Below are 18,760 nucleotides of genomic sequence, written 5' to 3'. Positions count from 1 at the left end.
AATGTAAAATTCATTTTTTTCCCCATTTACAGTACCCATTCTTCAAGAGTGATCCATGCAACATCTTTAATTCCTTCATTAGAACTTTGTGTCTACTAACTGAATATTTTCAGGAGAGGGCATTTACAGCAATATCTGAAGACTTTTCTGGGAAGTTATTTGTAGTGAGCAGTTTTATTAGAGGCAAAATATTACTGAGGTATACTGATACACTGGAAAAGTAGATTTACTCTTTGACAGTATCAACAAATGTGGACTAAAATACTCTTAAAACTGATGAGAAAACATCTCATTTGCTGGATGGCCATAGTGGGTAGATAATGTAATTAGTCTGTCACATTTTGTCTGAGATTTTCTGTTATTTTACTCCACTCTTCAGAATAGATCTCAAATAATACCAAAGTACCATTTATTTTCTAATAAAGATCCACTTGCCATTTATCATCTAGTGTTCTATAAAATGGTTGAAAAAATTCTCAAAGATGAAGACTGTGGCAATAGACCAGTCACTTGTTGCTAGTCTCCTAAAAAAGTTTTATCTGTATTTTAAGACCTCACAGGGAAAGAAAGTAGAAGATGTCTTTTTCACTTTCCTTAACTCTCTGGGGAAGGCCTTTCTTTTAGTTTTACTGTACCTAACTTCGAGACCAATACAGTACCATTCTGGGAAATCCATATTGCTTCTTTGTATTTGACCTACAAATAGAAACATCACCCAGAGCCATTGTCAACTTTGAACAGGATTCAGCCATTTTCACTTGTGGGTGACTTTATACAGTGATTTCACTTTGCCTGTGTTATTTGACCCCAAATTTAGCATGCCTGACCTTTACAGTATAAGAGGAGAAGGATTGGTAGACAGGAAAAAGAGACTTAAACAAAAAGTATTGACTAACCTTACTAAGGCTTTATGGCATTATTTTGAGTGTAGATTTCAGTAAGCATTATAGTACAGTTTAACCGTAGAAAGTTCTGTAGTCAGTGCATAGTCTTTACAAATCACTAAGGACTTCTATGTGTTTAGAACAATTTCTGCGGGGATCCCTGGGTGGCTCAGCGGTTTAGTGCCTGCCTTTGGCCCAGGGCATGATCCTGGAGCCCCGGGATCGAGTCCCACGTCGGGCTCCTGGCATGGAGCCTGCTTCTCCTTCCGCCTGTGTCTCTTCCCCTCTCTCTCTATGTCTATCATGAATAAATAAATAAAATCTTAAAAAAAAATAGAACAATTTCTGGTGGGTATGCCTGTGTGGCTCAGTCGTTAAGCATCCTACTCTTGATTTTGGCTTAGGTCATGATATCAGGGTCATGGTGCCTTGCATCTGGCTCTACTTACAGCGGGGAGTCTATTTGAGATTCCCCCTCTCCCTCTGGCTCTTTCCCTGCTTGTGTGAGCATACACACTTATACACACACTCTCAGATAGATTGAAAGATAGTTCAATCTTTAAAAAAAAAAAAAGCAGGGTCTCCCACATAGTAAAGATTATTTGTGTTTTGCAATTATATGTATTACTATTAACTCTTAATATTGCTGCTATTTTAAAAGGAAAAGTAACCACTGTCTCTTTAGGATTTGTTACTTAACTGAATGAAGAACTAGTGAAATTTCATCCTCGTGATAATTGATTTTTGATTTAAGCTTTTTTAATATTCAAAAATTTAAAACATTTTACAGATAGTAGCAGTGAATATAGGTTATATGTATGCTATTGAATTAGTTTATTTCTGCTTTTCTCTTTGAAAACATATGTAATTTGTTTTATGCATTATGGTATGTATATTTGCTTCAATAATAAGAAATTCTGTTTACACAATATATCTGCACATGTTTAGTATATCTCGCCAACAGTGTTACCTTTATTTTTGAGTATGGCAAAACTAATTTTGACATGTAGCATTTTGCATATTACATTCTTTTATATGAGGTTTAGAATTCATTTTAAAATATAACCAGAATATTTATTTTAGTCTTTTAAGAATATAGACCAAAGTGAATACCTGCTTTTCTTATCAATGAAAACATATTCTTTGTCATTATATCTGTGATTTTTAAAAATTCACTTAATGAGTAGCTATTACTTGTTTATAGATAGAATTAAAGCTATTAGCTGGAATTTTCTCAATTTTCATTTAAAATATATAAAACCAACAATATTGAATGTTACTTATGTATTTAAGTTAATGATTTTTAAAATATGTTAATTGTGAATAAATCAAAGATAAAAATTCACTTTATATCCTTTATCCTAAATGTAAGTAGAATGAGAGGAATTTAAAGTAGAACCAGAACCTATCACTAAAAATAATTCTGATAATTTAGTTCTAAGGGCTTGTTTTTAAAAGCCTTTAAATCTGTTTTATAGTGTTAGTTTACTTAGTATTCTCATTATTTTAAAGAAACATATCTGACTGGTTCTTGTCTGTGTTGCTATAAATGTCAAACTAATGTTCCTTGGCCAGTCAAATTTTTTTTGATGGTACTTTCTATCTAATTTGGAAGGAGCTTTTTTCTACCTGCCTTCATAATGATATAGGCTCTCTTATACATTTTAGGCCTCATATATTAGAGGAATTTGAAATAAAAGGAGAAATTATGATAGTTACATTTCCAAACATAAACATTAAATAGTATAGTTAAACTTAGATTGCTATTGAATCTCTTTAACATAATTCAGTAATTTGTTCTCTTTGCTCCATTAAAGAAACGTTAAGAAAATAAATGTAACATGAAAGTACAGATTTACAGGAACAAAAGAAGAAAAAAAAAAGATTTGCAGAGTATAAATTATTAGACAAATAGATGTAAATCATACATGCATACAGCATAATTAGATACTTTGACCTCAGATATTTGCCTCTGAGTTCATTTACAGCCTGTGAAAGAAAAACTTATTCCCCAAAATTAAGGATTTTCAATCTAAACATTATTGACATTTTGAGCCAGGTAATTTTTGTTTTGAGGGACTGTCCAGTGCATTGTATGAAGGTTAGTAGTCTCCTTAACCTCAACCCACTAGATGCCATTTCTAACAACCAGTTTCCAGACATTGCCAGATGTCTTCTAGGTGGCAGGAGCCCCTGGTTGAGAGCATTTGATTTAAATTATTGACAGTAAGTAAATACAGATCTCTTGCATCTTGAAATACAGCTTCTTCTGATGCTAGACCAGATCATATTCTTCACAGACTCACTACAAATTTGTGGATATAATGAACAACATTCACTTTATTTGTTTTTTAAGATTTTATTTATTTATTCATGAGAGAGAGGGAGAGAGAGAGAGAGAGGCAGAGACACAGGCAGAAGGAGAAGCAAGCTCCATGCACGGAACCTGATAAGGGATTCAATCCCGGGACTCCAGGATCACGCCCCGGGCTGAAGGCAGGTGCTAAACTGCTGAGCCACCCAGGGATCCCTCACTATACTTTAAACTAGGCATGATAGCATGACCTAGAAAATTTAGTAAAAACTAACTGCCGTGATGGAAGCATGGAAAACTATGACATGACCTAGTCACTTGAGTATTTGCTTGTGTAGATGGATCCAGTAATAGTTTATAAAGTTTTTGCAAAAAGAGATGGACACTGGTTTTTGAAATCCTTCTTAAATCCTGTTTCCTTCATTTTATATCTTGATAAAATTTTAGAAGGCAGTGATTTAGAAATTACATTCCCTGACATGCCTGGAATGTAGCCATTTTAAGTTCTCACTTAAATAAGACCTTTCTGTTTTACTTATCACAGTCATTGCCATGCTGCTCTTCAGTGTGTTGGTCTGCTAAAGAGTGTGCACGAGTCCAAACTTGGCTGAACATTCTCCTTGAGAAAAAGACTATGTGAATTTTTCATTAGAATAACCTTATCCAGTATAAAGGCCTATTCCTTTATTCTGAGATTTCATCTTCTCATGTGAAAAATATTTAGATGATAGTCTTCATTATTTTTTTTTATGTTTCCTTAGCACAGTTACAAGTTGATCCATCCCTATCCCTTCCACAGTTTTCATTTTCAACTACTCTGTTGAATCCTAAGTTATATCTATGCTTTTGAAAGACATTTTGAGCTGGGAGTAAGATTGTCATTTTTCTTGTAAAAATGTATAGAGAATTCTCATCTGAATGGAATGTCTTCTCACTGTGCTAGGACAGGAATTAATTAAGAGCCAGAACCTAGGACAGTATTTTGTCAGGAAAAAAAAAAAAAAACCTTTTTTAATGTGTCTATTGCAAATGAAGAGAGTTTTGAAATTTGAAAAGAATGGCACGTTTTAGATATATATTTTTGGGGGTCATTTTTTGATCTGTACATTGTACACATAAGATCTGTATTCTATTGTGTTATATGTGATAAAACATGTAAAATAACACTGATCATTTGGGCATATACAATTTTAATAAAATAGCTTTCTCTTTTGTACTAGAATAAACACAGTATCCTTTTCCTATGCTATTCTGGTAGTTACCTTTTTCAGAATATTTTTTGTATGTAAATTCTTATAGGGGAACAGATTAGAAGATGACTGTAAGGACTGAGAATTATCTAAACACAAGATTACAAATTTTTGGAGTGTCAGAGGACTCTTCATAAGTAGGGTAGCACATTTGATACCCAGTACTCCGTAAATGCTTACTGAGTGAACCATTTAAGTACATGTGAAAATATGATAAAATGATATATTTGAAAAATATGATAATATGATAAATTACCATGCCAGCACTAGCAATGTAGTTTGAAGTGAAAGTTTGGTTCATACAGTTATATACTTCTTTTCTGATAGGAAAAAAGTATCTGGGAGCTTAATACTTCTTTTCTAAATAATTTTAACTAGTGACAGGTAAATGGGAAAGGACTCAGTGAGAGGTTGATGTCCATTTTTGGATAGCTATATATATCCCAGTAGTCTGAATAGCACTCAGAAGAGGTTTATAAAGAAGGATATATAACTTAGTTTTAAATAAATTGCTTTGTTTAAACTGATTTTGAATACTGAATTAACCTGTCCTTTTTAAAATAAATTCATTGGCAGAACTAAGTTCAGAAAATCTCAGAACCTGCTTTAAGATCATCAATGGTTATATCTTTTTATCATCAACAGAATTTCTACAGGTATGGTGTAGTAGTTTTTACGTTGTAAAAATTTATGTACATCTTCTTCTGATTGTATCTCATTTGAAATCAAGTGATCCCTTTTGAAAATTTTAAAATTTTAAATATTGATTTATTATTTTAAGGAATAAAGTAAGGAGAAAAAACTTAATAAGCACTGTAGGGCAGATGTGATGCAGTTCCATGAACTGTTATTTAACACAGAAATTGTCCTTATATTTCTGTAAAAGTCAGTATTGCAGTAAACTGTATTTTTTCTAAGCTTTTTCTAAGAGTCCTAATTGAAACTTTATGTGCTTAGACTTTAAGTATATAATTTTCAAATAGATTGAGTTCCAAATTTAATTTTTGCCTATTTTGATACTGCAAATATATTTATATGTATATTTTGACTTTTGATTGAATTTCAGACATATGCAGTGGGTCTCTGTCAGTCCTTCTGTGAGCTCCTAAAGGAAATTACTACAGAAGGTCAAGTTCAAGTGCTCAAGGTATTGTCATGTTTTAAATGAATATTGTTGTAAGTATTCCATCTATATTCTGCAAAATTGGACCTTCATTTGGGTTTGGATGATTAGCCAGAAGGAGAAGCATACTTCTAAACAGTTATTTTCTTTAAGCGGTAATCATTTGCTCTAAGACCTCTGGAGGCAGAGGTCTCAAATTTGAATGTGTATACAGATCTCCTGAGGATGTTGTTAAAATGTGGATTCCACATTTCTGGCAAGGTCCCTGCTGAAGGTATCCTAATGAAGTTACATCCCTCCTTCCCTCCATATTGAGACCCCACTTAAAAGCAAGGCTTTAAAGATGTTTACTAATTGTCCAAAGTCTGGTGGCATGTGATACTTTTTACTCCTTCAGTTGGTTGGCCTGCTTTTGGGATGAAATTTTATTATAATTTGGTACTTCTAATTTGTGTTGGCCTCATAGTTATGTTATGAAGCTTGTATAAATTGTGTATAATTTATAACCAGTATCAAATCATTATGTTGTATACTTGAAAATAATACAGTGTTATATATCAGTTATACCTCAATTAAAAACTTTACAAAGCTTTGAGTTAATTTTCATGGATTATATCTTTACAGATTAAAGATCTACATTATATTACTGTATGTAATTGTTTAGAATTAAGAACAGGCTCTGAGTTGTATATGTTCATCTATGTATTAAAGATTAAATAGTATCAATTATATATTTATAAACTTAAGCATTTATAAATATATAGTGAAATATATCTTTACATGTACATGCGTGTGTGTATACATATATACATATGTGCTCTACGTTTGTTCTTTGCAAGAAGATGTAGCTGTTAAAACTATCACCCTTTCCTCCTCCCTTTCACACCCCCAGTTTTCCTAATTTTTCAGTTGTGTTCTACGTCAGATATGGTCAGATTCGCGAGATGGTGAAATGTTATTTATCATAACAAAGTAGCATTTATTGTATGAAAGCCATGACATTTCTTTAGATCCTAAAAGCTGTGATCTCCTCCCAATGAAACAAAAAAGTTTTTGCCCAAAGAGGTTCATTGTAAGAAATGTACAGTTGACCCTTGAGCAACAAGAAGGTTAGAGCTGGAGACCTGCACGTTGAAAATCCAGGTTTAATTTCTGACTCCCCATAAACTTAACTACCAATACTCTGCTGTTGACTGAAATCTTAAAGATAACATGATGTCAATTAACATATCTTTTAAGTTATATGCATTATATACTGTATTCTTTTAATAAAGTAAGCTAGAGAAAGTAAAATATTAACAAAATCATGAGATAAAATGAAAAAAACTCATGAGAAAATAAATTTATAGCACTGTACTATATTGAAAAAAAGTCTGCATATAAGTGCACCTGTGCAATTCAGACCCTTTTTCAAGGGTCAACTTTATGGAACTATTAATCACAATTATTTTAATAATCCACAGTACATTTGGGAGACTAAAGGTTAAAAATTTGTGCAGATGGTAAAATCTTCTTTTGTATTAACCACTATACATCTAATAAGAGTAATCACTAGTTTGAGCTTATTCATGCATATTTAACGTGTTGTTCTTCACACATTTATTGTACACATGCACACAAAATACTCCAGATATCCATATTAAAATGCTTGCTAATTTGAATTTCAAATTAGTTGCATTGGGTATCTTTGGTGATTATTCATTTATTCACTATATAGGTTATGGGTCAGCAAACTTTTGCTGTAAAGGACCAGGAAGTAAATGTGTTAGGCTTTGTGGGCCATACAGTTTTTGTCTTAGCTTATTTGTATCTGCTATTGTAGAACTGAAAGCAGTTATAGATGATATGTAAATGGATGAGTATGGCTATATTCCAGTAATATCTTATTTACAGAATTATGGCATGGGCATAGTTTGCCAACTCCTGTATTGGTATTCAGTTTTCAGTTACAAAGTGATCAGGCGGGGAGGCCCCTCTCGATAAGGACTTAGTGTGTTTCCTGGGGCTACCATAACAAAGTACCACAACTCGGATGGCTTAAAACCACAGAAATTAATTTATGATACTTAAAGTAACTAATTTTGTCACAGTGTACTGGACACTAGAAGTCCGAAATGAAGATGTTGGCGGGACCACGCTCTCTCTGAAAATGCTGGGGGACAGCTTGCCCCATGCCTTTGTCTTAGCTTCTGGTGATTGCCAGCAAGCTCTGGCTTTCTTGGCATATACATGTATCACTTCAAAACAGCAGTGATTGAAGCTGTAGCTAATAGTGTTAGGTGAGAAGTGTAGGAAACTGGTATATGACCTTTGTGTTATCAGTTATAAAGGGGCCAAGGTTAGAGCTGCCTGATTGATACCTGTCACTCTTGAGGTAGAGGTACATTGCAAGATGATATTTGTACTTTTCACAGAGTTTAGGGCATGAATATTACTCATCTCACTATTCATTCTTAAATGAGTTACACATTACTGGTGTTAAAGTTGATACTTAAGATTCTTGATTCACTTTTATATTAGAACAATGTCTTCAGGCTTTAAGTCTGTTCTTACAATATAGAAAGTCTTTTAACAGGAGTTGAAATAAAAAGGTCTTTTGTTAATTCGGATTTTTCGCAGAAAGTCCATTTATCAAATCCAATACTTAACTTCACTCAACTGTCTGATTTCTGCTCTTCTGTACTTGAAATCAAATAGAAACTTTAAACCAAGATAACATTGTAAACTAAAAATAGGGCACATAGAGTAAAATACGGCAAAACTCTGATTTTAGTTTCATAAATTCTTTAGTTTCTTTTTTAGTGTAGGAGTAAAAGCGTGAGAATATAAGCCCCAGTTAGGAAAGAAGCATGTGGTCTCTGAAGGAGTAATTAGAGAAATCTGTGGCTTGTAGAGACCCTGGATGCTTAAGGCCTGGTCTACTGCCACATGTCTGTCCTCACCCCCACTGTTTTCACAGTATTCTTTAAACTGCAGAGATTACAAGTAACATTGGGCATGTTTGCAAAAATGTTCTTGTGAATTTTTAATGCATTTATGCCCTTACCAAACTGATGAAGAGGCAATATATGATTTTACTGAAGAACTTCATCTATCTTATATAATCCTGGCTTCATTTTTTGTCTTGATGATCATTTCTTTTCTGGAAGTAGACAAGGAGTCAACGCTATATGGCCTATTTCTAACTGATGAAAAAAGTAACTGGCTATGTGGGATTGATAGAAATTTGAGAGGAATTGCCATGTCATTTTGATGTTGTCTTTATAGGTGTGTGTGTGTGTGTGTGTGTGTGTGTCTTCTCCTTTAGCTTTTCTATGGTTCTGACTTCAATACATTATGTCTTCTCTTTCCTCTGAATGCATACAATGTAAGTGTTTTGACAGCAAGGGGATCCATGGTTCTTATGTGAGGGATTGATTGCACATTGATTATCCCTATATCCAGTAGAAATGCCGACAGGAGCATACTAAATGCCCATTTCCAATGTTATTCTCCTATTAACCTGCATTGGTTTTCACATACAGCTCTGCTACTTACACAGTTCTTGAGTATATTCTGGGCTTAAATTCTCTCATTTGTTATATAAGGGGTTGTGCCACATGGAATTTTAATAATTTGTAACTATACATTATCTGAAATCCTCTATGTTAAATTTTAATGTATATATTCTAAGTGATTAAGAAAGGAGGTTGTTGCTTATGTTTAAACATCTCCCAGAAAAAAATTTGAATTGGAAGTGTTTTTTTTCCTCTCCTACTTTTGTAGTATTTTTAGTAACTACTGAAAGACAAATTCTTCTGAGCCATATGAAATGGGCATTGTGAAATGAATTTGAAAAACGAAGCAGGCTTTTTAGGATATGCCCCAAGGAGAATGTTTACTTTCTTTTTCCAATTTATTTTTGATTATATTATTGCAAAATAATATAATTAGAGGAGAAGTAACATTATAGTAACATTATAGCATAGACTGAAGTGAAAGTGCCAGTATTGGCTCTCCTGCCTCACAGCTGTGTACAGTGAGCAGATTAATCTCTGCTCTTCACTTTCCGTCTATAAAATGGGGATGATAACTTTGCCTGTATAACAATAGCCTTATAACAATGCCTATTGTGTAATCAGGTAATACTAGGTGTTGCCTCTTTTTACCTAGTTGTATAATTAAATAGTTGTCTAATTACATAATTTCCTTTCAGGGCAAAATAGGCGACTGTATTCGTAAGCCATGTAATTTATTTGGTTGTTAAGATTTTTGGCTGTAAGAAGAAAACAGAACAAACCAAGCTATCTACCTCTCCTTTGGACCATTTCTTCTAAATAAATGTTTATGTAAAATAAAGAATACATTAGTTAAAATTTCAAACTAAGCAGGCAATTGACACAATGAGAGCTTTATTTTTTCTCAGGAATTATATATCTCAACTCACCCTTTAAAATTAATTGTATTTAATTCCTTCTTTCTATATTGTAACACAGTCTTCTAAAAATTTTTTATTATGGAAATTTCCTAATTTACATAATGTATAACACTACCCTTAAAATTTTACTGGAAAAAAATCTTTTTGTTTCACCTTTTTCCTTTGAGGTGAAAGATGATAGTATTGTTTCCTAATTGTACCTAGTAATTTTTTATCTAAAAATTCAGCACAAATCATTTATCGTGCAAGTATATATTAAAATATTTGTATCATTTAACATGACTAAATCAGTTTCTCTCTATATATGCCAACAGGAATTGATTTATAGGTTATTAAAAATTGCCCATCTAATAACATTTAACACTATTTTTATGTAGACATCGCTGTAGCTAAGCCTGTATGTTTTATATGAAATCTCAGAAACTGAATTTTATTACTTAATTGATGATAAATACTAGGAATATGCCAATTATCATGAATAAGTTATTTATATTTTTAAAATGAGAGAATATTCTAGAACAGTGGTCCTTTTATACCTGTACCTGAATGCTAAGAGAACTCTTAAAATTTTTGTCATTTTCCTATTCTCAGAGTTCCAGTAAGGGTATACTAAGAGTTTTTAATATTAGCTCAATTACTTTCATTTTTAATACCTCTCAGATACGGTTTCTTAATATAGTAATCCATATAACGTTTTTAATATTATTTTTGGCTAAATGTCACTGTTCCACTTGTTTCTGACAGTATCTGGAAGTAACTGCTTTGTTCTTTGAAGCAGAAAATTATAAAGTTATGAAAATCGGATAGAAAGACGAGAATGCCTGCTTTTGGAACAAATAGTTAAAAGCAAAAATAGGCTTTATTATATTTTGTGAGTCAGAACAAGTTATCTAGGTGAATACAATTATATTCTAAAAATACTAGAATTTGAATTGTTAACATTTCTTTAATTTGAAGTTTTTCTGTACGTATACATACCACTTTGAGTTTCGAAATTCTCTTATCATAGTCTTATCAAGCTGTAATGAGCCAGATTGCTTTCATTCACTATGGTAAGACTTATTTAAGGTGGCACAAATATTTTTAAGGTATAATTTATTCCATAATAATAATAGTAATAGCTAATGCTAGAATTTACTATATGCTACACATTTCCAAGCATGTAACAGAGTTCATTCAATCCTCACATAAACTTAGGATGATAGTACTGTTCTTTTCCCCATTTTACAGATAAGAAATTAAATCATAAAGAGGTTAATACCTTGTCCAAGGTCACATACCTAGAAAGTATTGGAACCATGTTAGAAACATAGGCATTCTGACTTCAGGCTCCATGCTATTTACCACTCTATTTGCATGTAAGCCTAATACCAGAAAATGATTTGAGTACAAGACACCAGCTAAAAGCCTGCGTTTTTTCCACAGGGATTTGAAAACATAGTCTGTTCTAAGGATATTTAGAGATTTTTTTAAATTTTTATTTATTTATGATAGTCACACACACAGAGAGAGAGAGAGGCAGAGACACAGGCAGAGGGAGAAGCAGGCTCCATGCACCGGGAGCCCGACGTGGGATTTGATCCCGGGTCTCCAGGATCACGCCCTGGGCCAAAGGCAGGCGCCAAACCGCTGCGCCACCCAGGGATCCCTCTAAGGATATTTAGAAAAGGGATGGAATAAAACCAAAGTGTAGAACTTTGATTTATAATAGCAAAATGCTGATAAAAAATAATTACTAATAATTAGATAATTGGAGATATCCCAACTTATTAAACTACACAGAAGAGTACTGTGCAGCTCGAAGAATGAAGATGGCCTCTCTATGTAGTGTTAGAGTGATTCTGAGACTATAAACAAAGAGCAGTATCTATAGAGTTTTCTTATATTTAAAGAATGCAACCTACAGAACAATGGAAAAATAAGCCAAATTAATAAAGATGGTTATCTAGGAAGAAGAAAGAAAAGATAGAAGGTAGATCTTTCAGGATGTGTATCTGCTTTTTACTTTGGTTTTTGGAGCCAAAACCAAAAGTTTTGGTTATAAAACTTAACTATAAATAAAGGTAGTTATTTTATATGGTTTAAAATAATAAAAGCAGTTCCGAAAGATCATAAAAGAGCTAAGACATTTGAATCTATTATTGTGTTGGTGCCATAGCCATTTGAGAAGAATATTTCAAGTAATTTTAGTACATAGTATTTTACATGTAGATCTGTGGTAAAATACAACATTAGAACAAAAAGAAACAGGGAAATTGTAAATTGCATCAGCAGTGTTATTGTTATTAGTAATTATTCGTAACACTTAAATATATATGTGGAATGTTACATGTATCAGAAGCAAATTAATGTTATAATCTGAGAGTTTTCAATGTTGGAGAAAGATGAAATACACAATTAAAATGCTATAATGTTAGTTGGATTTGGTGAATTTGTTATATACTTCCACAAAAAGAAAATAGTTATCCTAATGTCTAAATAAAAGACTAGAAGGAGTGTCAGTTTAGTGCAGTATATATCGCACAACATAGATTGTGGTCTGTAAATACTGTTTCCTGCTGGTTACGTCCAGAGTTCAGACGAGATACTCAAGACAAACTGGGAGAGATCTTTTGTGCAGACAAGGAAGAGAAGGTGGGATGTCAAAAGGTTGCAATTTGAATCAATTTGAAGGAGTTCCCACTTAGCTAATGATGGGACAGTTTGAGGCTCAGAATATAAAACTAAACTGATTAAAATACATCCAACAAACTAAAATTCCTGAGAATGTAATGATTCCCATCCCAAGAAAAATTAGTTATGATTTAAATTCTATTAATATCTGTAAATTACTTTTAATATTTTGATTACTTTAGTTGAAAGTTATTTCCTCTGGGAGCTGCTAGACCATGTGGGTGTACATACGTTTCACTCGAAATATATCAAATTGTTTATTAACACTGAAATCATTAGATGAATTTTTCAAAATTTTATTTAGAGTAGAAAGCAATGGGTTGCTGATCAGAATGTCCAGAAGGATTTTGATTCTACGTTTGCAGGGGAACTTTCTTCAGTCATGATTTGAACTCTGTGGCTCTTATGTCAAACTGCTATCCTCGGAAAGTGGACTGTAAAGTATCATGTGTGGAAATAATCACATCTCAAGCATCACAAGGTTCATCATGTCCACAACAAAACCTCATTATAGTGGGACCACGGTTGTACCCATTGGCCAGACATGTAAACTAGGAGTAACCTGTGGTTAACTGTTCACTTGGTCTTCTAGATCTTATCACTTCTATTTTTTTGAATTTTCTTTTCATTCTGTTTCACGACCCCTGCCTCCAAGTCTAATAATAGCACTTTCCTACATAATTTTTCAGAAATAACCTCATCTCCCCTAGCTGTGGTTCCTAATCTTTTCAAATACAAAGATTACATTTTAGCCCTGATATATTTGGGTGGGATCCTTTATGCAATAATAACTATACACACACACACACACATATAAAGAAAATGCATACTGACAGCTGGTTTGTATTGAGTGATACATTTAAGTGAATTTATATTCTGTAAGTCATAATGATCTAAGTAGGTGATTGCTTCTCCTTTTCTGCACAAACTTATATAATCTTTGGAGTGAATAGTTCTTTTTTTAGTGTTATTTTTATATGCACTACATTCTTTGCCAGTAGTCTCTGCTCAGTATGTTAAGAGGCATCGACCCATCAGGTATTTCTTTAATTTTCTTGATGAAGTCTCTTCCAGAGCCATGCTAACTCCCCAGGCTTATAGCTTCTTCTTGTTCCTAGTGTCTTAACATTTACAATGATGTGCCTTGATGTAGGTTTATTTTAATTGATTGTACTGGACACTACCAGGCCTTTTTAATCTGGAAATTCTTTTTAGACCCTTTAAAGATAATACACTATCTTCTCGTGTAGAGAGAGATGGTTAGTTTCCTAGATACTGAGTTTTGGGAATATCTGGGAAACTTTTTTTTTTTTTTAAGATTGTATTTATTTATTCATGAGAGACACACAAAGAGAGGTAGAGACACGGGCAGGGGGAGAAGCAAGCTCCTTGCCGGGAGCCTGACATGGGACTCGATCCCAGGACCCTGGGGTTACGCCCTGAGCCAAAGGCAGACACTTAACCACTGAGCAACCCAGGCACCCTGTAAATATCTCTCTTAAAAAAGACTTTGTTAATCAATCTTTTAGCTTTTTCCTTACCCTCCTCCCCAAAGAAAGTCCTGATTTCTGTTGGTTTTAATGAGCGATAGGGAGAAGATAGAGGTGCTATAAATCAAGTTGCTTCTCCACCTTGTCCATTGCATCCTTAGATTTTAGCTTTCTGTTACCTGATTAATCAGTTACTTTTTGAATTTCTTCTTTATACCTTCCAGTATTTATCTCTCATCCCCTGGTCCTTTTAAAATTATGTCCCTTCCCCTTAAAATCCTTATACTGTAATTATAGTACAATATCAGGAGGAAATGAAGTTAAATGTGTGTCTAACAGTCTGCAGATGGTTTTATTTTCCATTTGTAGCTAAAATAGAGACTTTGTGATGACACGAACTTCTGAAATTCAGTTTACTAGTTATGTAAATCTTCCCCATCTTTATTCCAAATCTCTTTTTTTAAATAAGCTTTATTGAGGTTAGATTTAATTATTTTCTGAATTTCATCTGTTGCCTTTAGCCAGGAGCTATGATAACTTTTATCTTTTAGTAGATAACATAATATTAGGCCTACTGTAAAAGTTTTTGTACTTTTAAACTTTTTCTTTGGACATTCCTTTACCTCTTGCTCAAAATTAGAGAATGCTATCATCCATGGGTATTACTTGCCTACCTTGAGAATGTTTCAAAATACATGGAGGTATATTTGATGGTGTTCATATTTTGAGCATGCTCTTGGCACCTAATGAACAGAGACCAGAGATGATAAAAGCCCTTCAGTACGTGGAGTAGTCCAGAACAGTAAATCATTGTCCCACTCATAATGTCAGTAATCACCCTTGAGAAACATTGCTACAAGTTCTAACCGGCAACTTGGCTCTGCTTGAAAATAGTACTTGCTCATAACTCTTTCAAATGCTGTGTGTTTTCATTCCTGCTCCTCTTAACAGTGGGGTTGGAGCCATGAAAGATTCCTTCTTGGTCTTCATTGCTGCTTCTGGACTACTGCCTTCATCTCTTCCTAAAAAATAAAACAAAAATGAACAAAAAAACATCATACTCTGCTTTGAATTTCGTTCTGTTTTTGTTACAGAGGGAACCCGTCTCATCCTTCAAAATTCTCACCTGTGACAGTCAGTGCTCCTGATTGATAACCTATATGATTATATTATAAACTAAATAAGATTATTTCTCGGGACACCTGGGTGGCTTAGTGGTTGAGTGTCTGCCCTTGGCTTAAGGCACGATCCTTGGGTCCTGGGGTCAAGTCCTGCATTTGGTTCCCTGCTCCTTCGTGGAGCCTACTTCTGCCTATATTTTTGCCTCTGGTTAATAAATAAAATTTTTAAAACTTTAAAGAAAAGATTGTTTCTCAATAAATAAGCAGTTTGCAGGCAATAAGCTGTTTTTTGTCTATTGATAAACTTAAAGGTAGATTGATTTTTGGACAGTGAGTATAGTTTTTACTATTCTCTATTAAAAGTTAACACTTTTATTATTAACACACAGTATATTATTAGTTTTATGTGTACAATATAATGATCCAGCAGTTCTGTACATACTCAGTTCTCAACATGTTAAGTGTACTCATAATTCCCTTCAACTATTTCACACAGCCTCCCACCTACCTCCCATCTGGTAACCACCAGTTCTCTGGTTTTAAGAGGCTGTTCGCCTGCCTTCCTCCCTCCTTCCCTCCCTCCCTTCTGCACACATGAGTGAAATCACATGTTGTTTGTCTTTCTCTAATTTCATTTAGCATTATACCCTTTAGATCCATCTATGTTGTTTAATATGGCAAGATTTCATTCTTTTTATGGCTGAGTAATATTTCATTCTGTGTGTGTATATGTGTGTGTACACCATAAGTTTTTTTTTTTTAAGATTTTTTTTATGTATTTATGAGAGACAGAGAGAGAGAGAGAGAGGCAGAGTCACAGGCAGAGGGAGAAGCAGGCTCCATTCAGGGAGTTCGACGTGGGACACGATCCCAGGTCCCCAGGATCACACCCTGGGGTGAAGGCGGTGCTAAACCGCTGAGCCACCTGGGCTGCCCTACACCATAAGTTCTTTATCTTTTCCTACTCTCCACACCAACACTTGTTTCTTGTGTTGTTGATTTTAACTATTTTGATGGATATTAGATGATACCTCATTGTAACTTTAATTTGTATATCTCTGATAATGAGTGATGTTGAGCATCTTTTCATGTGTCTGTTAGCCTTATGTATGTCTTCTTTGGAAAAATACCTATTCGTGTCATCTCATTTTTAATTGGATTGTTATTTTTGTTTTGTTGTTTCTTTTGGTCTTGAGTTGTATAAATTCTTAAAATATTTTAGATATTAATAGATATTAACCCCTTATCATATACATTATTTGCAGATATCTTCTTCCATTAAGTGAATTGTCTTGTTGTTGTTGTAGATGGTTTCCTTTGCTGTGCAAAAGCTTTTTATTTTCATGTAGTTCCAGTAGTTGAATTGTGCTTTTATTTCCTTCGCCAACATAGACATATCTCGAAAATTGTTTCTGCAGCTCATGTCTAAGAGGTTACTGTGTATGTGTTCTTCTAGGAATTTTGTGATTTCAAGAATCACGTTTAGGTCTTTAATCCATTTTGAGTTTTTTTTGTGTGTATGGTGTAAGAAAGGGATCCAATTTCTTATATTTGTATGTAGCTATTGATTTTCCAAACACCATTTGTTGAAGAAATTGTCTTTTTCCCATTGCATATTCTTGCCTCTTTTGTTGAAGATTAATTGGCCATTTAATTGGGGGTTTATTTCTGGCCTCTCCTCTTCCAGTGATCTCTATGTGTTGTGCCACTACCATACTGTTTTGCTTACTGCAAAAAAGCCAACACTTACGAAATGCCTTTTGTTGGCTCTATTAGTGCAACATTTTGTAAGGGTTATTTGTTTAAAGTATCCAAATGTAATACTGATATTAACAACCTGATACCTGTTATTAGAATGTGACTAATTATAATTCCATGTGAGATGTATATCTGTGTCTGTTATATACTTCGTATCAAATTTTATATCAAATCCATTTTTAATAGATTGTCTTGTAAAAGTATGTCTAGTGCCAGAATATTGAATACCTCATGTGTTTGTGTGTATTCTCAGATTTAGCGTGTAGTATTCAATGCATTGTTTTCTTTACTTGTATTTTGCATGAAGCACTGACTTGCATTATTAAGTGTTATCAATGAGTCTTTCTGGTTTTTAGGTTGTGGAAAATGCCCTCAAAGTGAACCCAGTATTAGGTCCACAGATGTTTCAACCGATTCTCCCCTGTGTTTTCAGAGGTATTATAGAAGGAGAGGTAAGATTTTCCATAACCTTCTAAGTCCGTAATGGACTGTACGGTTCTACTTTTAATTATTTTCATTCTTCATTGGAAAATTATTTCTTCTTTATTGTTAGATACAAAAAGAAAGCTTTTCTTACTATTGGATTGTTTTAAGGTAAATTAAGTAACTTTCAGGGTAGTTCTACAGCTTTGCCTTTTCTTTCTTCACCAACTATAGCTTTTTTTTTTTTTTAATGTCTCTCTCACTTACGTGCATGTGTATTCATCTGCAAAGATTTGAAACAGTAATGGGAAAGAATAGTGCTCATTGTAGCACATATTGAATATATGAAAATACCGGTTCTATTCTAAGTCATTCTCTTAAGTAGACCCATGTACCACGTATCGTAGGAGTATCTACAGTGATGTAAATAAATGAGCCATTGATGAATATTTTTTCTGTGTTCCTCTTTTTAATCCGTATAATATATATATGTAACACATATATTACGTTGTATGACATATATTTAGAGAGTTACCTTTACGCCTCAGATAATACTAGCAGTATCTCCTAAAGAAATGATTTTGAGGGAGAATGCTATTTTACATTCCTGTTGACTGTTGTTATGTCTGTAATTGTTCATAGTCATGTTTGTACTCATACCTTGATATAACTTTGTGTGCTGTATTTTAATTGTACAGAGGTATCCTGTCGTGATGTCAACATATCTTGGAGTTATGGGTCGAGTCCTGCTACAAAACACTAGTTTTTTTTCTTCACTTCTTAATGAGATGGCACATAAATTTAATCAGGAGGTAAGAATCAGTTTACTTGAAGAAGGTCTTTTTTGAATAAGGTTTGGAAATAATTGGGGAAATAATAATTATATAAAACTCTTATATTTAAAATTTTGTATTTTAAAAGTTCAATAACTTACATTGTACCTATAATTTTGAAGGAGAAAAATGACTCTCTGAATGGCAATTGAAATCTACACTTGTTTGCTTTTATAATTCGCAAATTTATTGTGTTTAACCGTAGAATGGAATTTTGATTCTTTTATGTTTGCAATGTTGTAAAACTCATACTTCAAATGAAACAAATACTTTATATATAATTATTTACTGGCTTTGTTCCATTCCTTTACTAAACTTGTTCTTAATGTTATGTGATGAGTTTCTGTAATAATTATTATGGGAAATGACTTTTTCAGCAAAAGCTTATTTGAGAAATACTGTAACTGAAACCAGCCACCAGAGTAAGTATGGAATAGGTTCTTGAGTGAGTTGGTTACTTAAGACTATACACAT

The 18,760-nt window shown here is 33.4% G+C and overlaps 1 protein-coding gene across 2 annotated transcripts in view; it reads left to right on the top strand.

Moving 5' to 3' along the window:
• The window catches only part of IPO11 (importin 11), a 198,179-nt gene that overhangs the window by 100,552 nt on the left and 78,867 nt on the right, over positions 1 to 18,760 (top strand). For both annotated transcript variants that reach the window (XM_055332731.1, XM_055332732.1), the window contains exons 23-26: positions 5,025 to 5,104; positions 5,515 to 5,595; positions 17,387 to 17,482; positions 18,152 to 18,265. In XM_055332731.1, the coding sequence (XP_055188706.1) occupies positions 5,025 to 5,104; positions 5,515 to 5,595; positions 17,387 to 17,482; positions 18,152 to 18,265 (371 nt within the window). The remainder of the gene's footprint in view (positions 1 to 5,024; positions 5,105 to 5,514; positions 5,596 to 17,386; positions 17,483 to 18,151; positions 18,266 to 18,760) is intronic.

The sequence above is a fragment of the Nyctereutes procyonoides genome, unplaced genomic scaffold, assembly GCF_905146905.1.
Source record: "Nyctereutes procyonoides isolate TBG_1078 unplaced genomic scaffold, NYPRO_anot_genome, whole genome shotgun sequence".
NCBI lineage: Eukaryota > Metazoa > Chordata > Mammalia > Carnivora > Canidae > Nyctereutes > Nyctereutes procyonoides.
This window is presented reverse-complemented; position numbering and strand designations above follow the sequence as displayed.